We start from the raw sequence: 9,036 nt of genomic DNA on the forward strand, positions 1-9,036 counted from the left end.
ATTACCCAAATGTCCTAACCAATACTTACTGTCAAATATTTTTACTTCTTTAGGTCTGTTTTCAATATATGAGGCTGGAGCCAGGGCAGCTCAGCAGCAGGGAGGAAGGAGCACTTGTTGAGCTGCAGAGGACCCTAGTTCAGTTCCTAGTACCCACACGGGGACTCACACCATCCTTAACTCCAGGGGATCTGATGACCACTTCTGACCTCCAAGAATACTGTGCACTCATACTATACACATACATACATGCAGACACAACACTTTCACACATGATAAACAAATAATAAATAAGGTGATAAGCATCTTGAAATCATTTACCAAACACTAGGCTAGCTAGTTCCATGTTCTTAGTAACCCTCTTCCCAACTCTAAGGATGGTACCATCCACCCAGAAGGACACAGGCACAAACTCTAAGGATGGTACCATCCACCCAGAAGGACACAGGCACAAAGACTGAAACCAACGGCTCACTGCCAATGCCCTCTCCTCCCACTGACTTTCTAAATTCTGATGGCCACAAACAGTAGCAGATTTACTACTTCCTTCTTTACTTCCTTCTCAGCTAACTACCTGGCTTAGGGCAAGACAATGAGCAGAACAGAACCTGGCTAAATAACAGCAGTCAAGAAACTCAAGCGTGGCGGTGGTGGTGCACACCTTTAATCCCCGGCACTTGGGAGGCAGAGGCAGGTAGATTTCTGAGTTCGAGGCCAAACTGGTGTACAGAGTGAGTTCTAGGACAGCCAGGGCTACACAGAGAAACCCTGTCTCAAAAAACCACACACACACAAAAAAAGAAACTCAAATTTTAGCTGGGTGAGGTAGAGCATGTCTTTAATCCCAGCACTTGGGGCCTGAATTCCAGCCTGGTCTACAGCGTGAGTTCCAGGACAGCCAGGGCTACACAAAGGAATCCTGCTTCCAAAAAAAAAAAAAACAACAACAACAAGAAAATAGGAGGAGGGGAAAGGAGAGGGGAAGGGAAGGGGAGGGGAAGAGAGGAGAGGGAGAAGGAGAAAAGGGAAAGGAACTGAAATTTTAAGTTCAGTCACAATTAACAGATACCTTTGTCTAGTACATCACCCATCCTTTAAAAAGATAATGAGGGCTGGAGAGATGGCTCAGCAGTTAAGAGCACTGACTGATCTTCCAAAGGTTCTCAGTTCAAATCCCAGCAACCACATGGTGGCTCACAAGCACCTGTAATAAGATCTGACTCCCTCTTCTGGTGCGTCTGAAGACAGCTGCAGTGTACTTACATATAATAATAAAATCTTTAGGCTGGAGCAAGTCGGGCCAACCAGAGTAAGCAATCTTCATTCCCAGAAACCACATGATGGCTTAAACCATCAGTACAGCTACAGTGTGCTCATATACATAAAATAAATAGATAAATCTTTAAAAAACAAAAAGATAATGCAAATGTAGAATCCCACTTCCCACAGCAGGCCCACTCCTTTCATCCTTCACTTAAAGACTTGAGCACACATTGACACAAGAAACTTCAGAAAACAATGAAAGAAAACCTCAGCTCCACCTCAAAGAACCAAAGCAGAGCCCTTACAGGTGAAGAAAAAAGGGATATGCAACTGCTACTAATTTAGTAATACAAACATCACAGCCTTCGGATAATGGGTCTTATTCCATTAAAGGAAGAAAATTTCTTAAATTGAAACAACTCAGATAAAAATGGTTTTTTAATTAAAATTATTTATATAGTTTACTTTTCTGGTCAGTGCCTTACCTATTCATTTCACCTATCAAAACCATATGACAGGAGCTCTCAGTGCTTCCATTACATGCACGACATCACACAGCAGAGGAGCCCCTGTTCTTCTTTTCAGGTAGTTACTCATTCATTCAAATGTGCTGACCACTCGCTGCCTACAAAGTACAGTAACAGGGAAGGAACACTGAGAAGGATAGCTCACTTGATCAAAGACACTGCTTAACAGGCCATGCAGGTCATTAACAAGGCATACAAGTGTTACGGTGCTATAAAAAGGTAGTTTGGTTTGGCTTGGTTCCAAGGACAAGCTGGCCAGTATTAGGGAACCAAAGAGTGAGAGGAAGGGAAAAACCATGAAAAGAACATCCCGAATGGTGAGAAAAAGTCTCAGGCTCAGCACCATGTAACTGTGTTTAGGAAAAGTTGCAGTGACTTCATCTCTACTGGGTTGACAGAAGAGCTGTGATTCCAGAGGACAAGCAACATTTTGGGTAAGTAGAGAATATGGGCACAGCCCATGACTACAGAATGTAATCCGCCTAGCGTGAGAAGAGCTGCTCTAACTGTGAAGTCAGAGAACGCCTAAAGCAGTAAGTGAGAACCTCATTACTGAATAAGCATGACCCAACCGTGGGAAAAGTGACTTGGATACTAAGACCTAGTCTTTGGTCTATATTTGAGTGGTTTGTCTATAAAGTGAGGAATTACAGTGGAGAAATGAACTACTACAACTGACTCAGTGGCAAATTTTACAAACTAGCCATGAGAGATGAGAATAGGGATAGAGAAAGATATCATAAGCTACTCTGGGTATATTTAATTGCATGGAAAACAGTAACATGGGTAATACACACACAGACTCTAGCACAGGCTACACTCATAAAAATCTTGGATGTTCTATTCTTTTTTGATGAACTGTATGCTTTTAAGCATTTATATATTCTTAATTTATAACTATGTTGTTTCCCCCCTTCTCTTCACTCCCTCCAACCCTTCCCATAAACCTCTGTGCTCTTAATCCCGTGGCCTCTATTACTTTGTAAGTGTGTGTGTGTGTGTGTGTGTGTTTCTACACATAGAAATACGACCTTCTTGTTCTCCATATAACGATCCTTATGTGTCTGTGACTTCTGAGCTGACCTCTTGGTACTGGATAATCAATTTGGAAGATAGTGTCAGTACACATTAGCCCACAAATGCACCCACTTGGGTTTTTTTTTATTGTTTTTAAAATTTTATTTATTTATTATATGTAAGAACACTGTAGCTGTCTTCAGACACTCCAGAAGAGGGCATCACATTATGGATGGATGTGGTTGCTGGGATTTGAACTCAGGATCTTCAGAAGAGCAGTTGGTGCTCTTAACCACTGAGCCATCTTTCCAGCCCGCACCCAGTTGTTTTTAAAGTTTCATTTCTATTTTATGTGTATGGGTGCTTTGCCTTCAAGTATGCCTGTGCACCATGTGCCTGGTGCCTGAGAAGGTTGTGAGAACCATGTGGTGCTGAGAACTGAACTCAGGTCCTTTGGAAGAGCAGCCAGTCAGTGCTCTTAACCACTGAGCCATCTCTTCAGCCCAGCCATTTTTGTTTGTTTGTTTGTTTGTTTGTTTTCTTCCCTTTTTTTGAGATAAGAGTTTTATTATTTAGTAAGGGCTGGCCTTAAAGTAAACCAGGTTGGCCCAGTAGAGTTCTACCAGCTTCTGCCTCCAAAGCACTGGGATTAAATGTATATGCCACCACACCCAGCACCTCCCTACTTTAAATACTGCATGAACTGTATACATGGATCTATTCAGATGGCACACAAATTTTGTTTTAAATCCAGGTTTCACACAGAACTCAGTAGGTTAAACTGGAAAATGTTAAAGCCACAAGAGGCCCTGCAACAGGTTGATAGCTCCAAGGCTATTTTGAGATCAAGCAACACGTCTCTCTCCTCCATGTGCAACTCTTGGAAAGTGACGGGGGCAGCAAGGTCAAGGACCATACACTCTGTAAAAGCCAGACCATACAATAGTGAAGGGGCTCCTGCAATGCTACCGCTTTTAATCATAGATTTTATCTTATATTTACCTTTTCATCTACTTTATCTTAGAAAATAGTTGTTTTTGCTATTTTCATAAAACTATTCTCCCCTCCCTCGGCCCCACCGCAGAGATAGGGTTTCTCTGAGGAACCCAGGCTGTCCTAGAACTGAGAGATTTGCCTGCCTGCCTCCCAAGTGCTTCCATTAAAGGCATGTGTCACTACCACTGGTGACATAATTATTCTTATTCAACTTTATCTAGATACCAAGCATTAAGTTGTACTGAATCCTTTAAAAAAAAAAAAAAAACGTCTTAAATTTTAGGGCTACAGGGTCTTCCTCAATTTCATTGTCAGCGCAATCTTGTACAATACAGAAGGAAAAAGTATCGTCATTCAGTCTATTGAGACTAACACTGGAACTCGAGAACTTAAGTAATTTCACTTACTCAAGATCCCAGAGGAATTAGCATGCCAAGGTCTGGGCTATAGATTAACTCCCCTCTCCCAGGAACCTGTCAGTTTATTATCAATATTTGCACGCTTGTCCTCAACAAATCGTAGCTAAGAGCCTAATACCTATTACTGCTTGCCTCGCCATTATTCTGTGTCTCGAAACACAACGGAACATAAATACTGTTCGATAAACACACACTTCTTGTCAGGGCCCCACTCAGTGCTGGGTTTGCTCAATTGCACAAACCCAAAAACTCAACATCTCAAAAACTTCGACATCGGAGCCTTTCAAGCATAACCCTTGAGGGAACTGTCCTTTCTACTCCCTAGGAACTTCAGTAACAGAAGAAGTGACTCATCTCTTTACCTTACCAGTTCTCAGATTAATAATCTGAGATGCCAACGGAAAAGAATGAATTACACAGACGCCCCCCCCAGTCCACGCCTACACTCAAAGTTGCTTAAATGCCAAAGCACCATAGTAAAACACAAAAGAAGTGGGGGTGAAACTAGCTCTCCTCCACGGGAGACTGCGGCCAGCCCGAGGCCCCGGCAGGTTGCTTCCGTCTCCGTCCCGGATTGCACAGGCACCGGAGAGAAGCCCCGGGAGCGCGGCCCGAGGCGTCCAGAGATCCGACCCCGGCTCGGGCGGAGGTCACGGGCTACCGGTTCCCACGCGCCCCTACCTGCGCACACACCTGGCCGCCCTCGGGGCCGCGGATGCCTGGCCCGAACCCGCCGCAGGTCAGCTTCCGCCCCCGCGAGCGCCGGCGGCCCGCTCCCGAGGCCCGGGCCGCTCTGAGGCCCGAGCGGGAGGCGACAAGGCCCAGAGGCGGAGGGCCGGAGGGGCGCGGGGTGGGCGGCTACCTGCGAGCAGAAGTACGAGCCCTGGATGCCCAGCTTGATGCAGGTGGGGCACTGGAGCTTGGCCTCGCTGCTGCAGCCGTCCGTCTCGCACACCCGCGTCTCCACCGCCGCCATGCTGCCTGGCTGCCGGAGGAGGGAGGAACCGCCAAAGGGAGGGGAGAGAGACACCCGGCCGGGGAGGAGCTCAGACCGTAGGCCTAGGCGCCGGACCGGGAGGAGCAGGGCCCACCCCTACGCAACGCGCCCCGCCCCCTCCGCGCACGCGCGGCTAGCGCCCCGCCCCTAAGCGCGCGCTCACCTGCTGCCCCGCCCCTCCCTCCGGTCCGGCGGACCCCCGACAGCCCCGCCCCCTCTGCGCACGCGTAGTGTCGCCCCGCCCCGTAGCTTCTGCCTGCCCCGCCCCAAGCTTGGCGGTGGCGGCGGCGGTGGCGGCGGCGGTGGCGGCGGGGGTGGCGACGACGCCACGTGGGGTCTGCGGAGACCCTACACACCCTACTTCTGGCCTCAGGGCGCCTCGGGAGTGACGTCAGGACACGGGCCGTGACATTCTTGAGCCTTCAGTGTTTCTCCTTCACTCGCAGGTGGCTGGGAAAGGGCGTGGATTCCTCGGCTGGATTCACCTGGAGCTTTTTGGACCTTTTCTTGAGTTCCGCTTCTCAAACTGCAGCCTCAAAAAAAAAAAAAAAAGTACGCTCATTCTTAAAAAAATATCAATGGGCCGAGATGGGACTGAAATCCGCCCTTCCTCATGTCTTTCTTGCCACACCCCGCCATTGAAATATTGAAATACAAAGTGCTAGTAACGGCCAGAGAGTTCAAGACCGACGACTTTTAAACATATTATCTGATTTTCTAGTTTGAGAGAATTCTACCAATCAAGAATTGAGGGGGAAAGGGGTTCTCCGGGCAGGGGTGGTGCATGCCTTTAAACCTAGCACTGGGGAAGCAGAGGCAGGCAGATTTCTCTAAGTTGGAGGCCAGCCAGGTCTACAGAGCAAGTTCCTGAATAGCCAGGACTACACAGAGAAACCCTGTTGGAAAACCAAACCAAAAGAGAAAAGAAAAGAAATGCAAGAGTTAAAAGGCTTTTAGAGTTTATCAGATACAAACCCGCAGCCTAAATCTTTCAAATACACATAATCAGTAGATAACCAGAAATGCCGTTTTCTATCTTGTGTTTGTTGCTAGAAGAATTCTACGACGTTTATTTTTGGTTATCTTTTCCACCTTAATACACCAGAAAAGCTCATATTTTCTTTAATATACAACTTTTGTTGTGTAACCACTGTGAAACTTCTAATGAAAATGTACAGGTTGGAGAGATGGCTCAGCGAAGAGCGATGACTGCTCTTCCGAAGGTGTTGGGTTCGGATCCCAGCAACCACATGGTGGCTCACAACCATCCGTCATGAGATCTAAGGCCCTCTTCTGGTGCTTCTGAAGACAGCTACAGTGTATTACACTGGAGCAATCGGGGCCAGAGGGAGCAGGCAGGAGCGAGCAGAGGTTCTGAGTTCAATTCCCAGCAGCCACATGATGGCTCACGCCCATCTGTACAGCTACAGTGTACTCATACACACAAAATAAATAAAATTTAAAAAAAAAAAGAAAATGTACACATGTAAGAAAATTAGTGACTGCATATGTGTATATGTTTGTATATGACGTATAACTGTATAAATCCCAGCTTCCTAAACTGTGACTCTCGACTTCTAAATGTGGAGTCACAAAATATTTGGCAACAGTAAATGGTTTTTGAAAGCCTAACAACCAAAAGTTGTTAATTTCGAAATTAAACGCAAACTGCTTCGGAGATCTTGGCAACACTCAGCTTGTGCATCGATCGGACTTCTCTGCAGCCTGATTCTGAACCCACTGCACGTACCCTCTGGGGGTGTGTCACATAGGCAGCGACAAACCCTGCCTGAACACCCCGGCTGAAGGCCATCATACGTTGTGACTTGCAGTATTTTCACCGTATTTGCTCTTAAGCATCATGGTTTCTCTACAGAAGACAGAGACATCTAATATTCCCCTTCCGTCATTCGTCGTTGTGTATCCAACCCGGGTCCAGTATTTGGATTGAGTTAGCCTCCACAGCAGCAATCCTATGGTGGCTAGAACTCTGCATAGAGAACTGAATGTTTGTTTCCATGCACTGCTGGTTTGAGTTGCTGACTTGCATTTCATTTTTAAAAATTATTCAGTGGGGCTTTACTTTGGATTGGACAGAATTTCCAACAATTTTTAAAACAGACCAAAATCGACTTCTGCTATTTTGTATTGTGAGAAACAACATTCTTAGCATTGACAATTATAAATCAAGATACTAATTAACTATGAAAAACTAAAGATGACCTATAGTCAAATATTCAACCAAGCTCCCCTCTTCCCTCTCTCTCTCTCTCTCTCTCTCTCTCTCTCTTTTTCTCTCTCTCTCTCTTTCTCTCTCTCCCTCTCTCTCTCTCTTCCATCCTGTTGTTCTTTGGTTTTTCTAGACAGTTTCTCTGTGTAGTCCGGGTCCTGGCTGTCCTGGAACTTGCTCTGTAGACCAGGTTGGCCTCCAGCTCAGAGAGATCCACCTCTGCCTCTGAGTGCGAGGATTAAAGGCAAGAACCACTACACTAGACTCAAGATTTCTTTATGTAGAGTAAACAAGAACACATGTCTTGGCCAGGCAGTGGTGGCACAGGCCTTTAATCCCAGTACTTGGGAGCTTGGGAGGCAGAGGCAGGCGGATTTCTCAGTTCAAGGCCAGCCTGGTCTACAGAGTGAGTTCCAGGACAGCCAGGGCTACACAGAGAATCCCTGTCTCAAAACAAACAAAAAAGTCTCAATAGAGCAAATTTGCTTTTATCTCTAATAAAATGTATTATGTTAAATTATTCTAGGGGCTGGAGAGATGGCTCAGTACTTAAGAGAGCTTACTCCTTTTGCAGAGAACTCAAATTCAGTTCTCAGAAGGTTGGGTAATAGGGTCACAGGCAAAAAGGGTCACAACTGGGAAAGGCTCATCAAGTCCTAGTATGTATAAAAATATTGAGAAGACTGGCAAGATGGCTCAGTGGTAAAACTACTTTTCCCTCAAACGCGACGACCTCAGTCCCAAAGGTGGATGGGGAGAAATAACTGCACAAAGTTGCCCTCAGATTCCCAGCATGCATCCCGTCTTGGTGTTATAGCTGTAGAGAGATACTATGACCAAGGCAACTTTTAAAAGAGAATACACTTCATTGCGGCCGGCTTACAGTTTTAGAGGTTTAGTCCATTACTATCATGGCAGGAAGCATGGCAGTGTACAGGCAGGTAAGATGCTGGAGGAGCCGAGAGTTCATTATCTTGATTGGAAAGCAGCCAAGAAGAAACTGTTCCACACTGGAGGAACCTTCAGTATAGGAAACCTCAAAGCCTGCCTACACAGTGATGGCCACACCTCCTAATAGTGCCACTCCCTGAGCCAAGCTTCAAACACCAAACATATTCAAACCACCACACATCCCATGTGCAAATGCACACATACACTACACAAATAAATGTATAAATTATATTAAAAACTGGACCACATAATGCAATGTATTTACTTGCTTTCTTTACCATATTGTAGACTTATTTTTATTGTTACCAATACACTTCGTTTTATACTTTAGTGACTGCACGTATTCTGTTGTATGAATAACTTACTAAACCAAATACACTAATAATAGGAATATAGAGTATTTTTAATTGTTATTTACTATAAAAGTATCAGTAAACACCCTAGAACTTTGTCTCCTCTTTCACTTGCTGAATCAAAGGGCTTTTGCAGTTCACCATATCTTTACATAGCCCATTATATAATTCCCTACAAAACATTTAAAAGGACAGACAGTAACTTTACAGTGGAGAAACACATTGTCTAGGTGAAATGTACAGGAAAGTACAAGTCAATTTTGTACATTTTCTTTTTTTTTTT

The 9,036-nt window shown here is 45.3% G+C and overlaps 1 protein-coding gene across 2 annotated transcripts in view; it reads right to left on the reverse strand.

Moving 5' to 3' along the window:
* Nucleotides 1–5,343, reverse strand: part of Metap1 (methionyl aminopeptidase 1) — a 30,486-nt gene extending 25,143 nt beyond the window's left edge. The window contains exon 1 of one of the 2 annotated variants that reach the window (XM_031375649.1): nucleotides 5,085–5,343. In XM_031375649.1, coding sequence (XP_031231509.1) covers nucleotides 5,085–5,198 — 114 coding nt within the window. In that variant the 5' untranslated portion in view covers nucleotides 5,199–5,343. The remainder of the gene's footprint in view (nucleotides 1–5,084) is intronic. The other variant, XM_031375648.1, reaches the window with a different exon arrangement.
* Between the last annotated feature and the right edge of the window lie 3,693 nt (nucleotides 5,344–9,036).

The sequence above is a fragment of the Mastomys coucha genome, unplaced genomic scaffold (genome assembly GCF_008632895.1).
Source record: "Mastomys coucha isolate ucsf_1 unplaced genomic scaffold, UCSF_Mcou_1 pScaffold16, whole genome shotgun sequence".
In the NCBI taxonomy this organism is placed as follows: domain Eukaryota; kingdom Metazoa; phylum Chordata; class Mammalia; order Rodentia; family Muridae; genus Mastomys; species Mastomys coucha.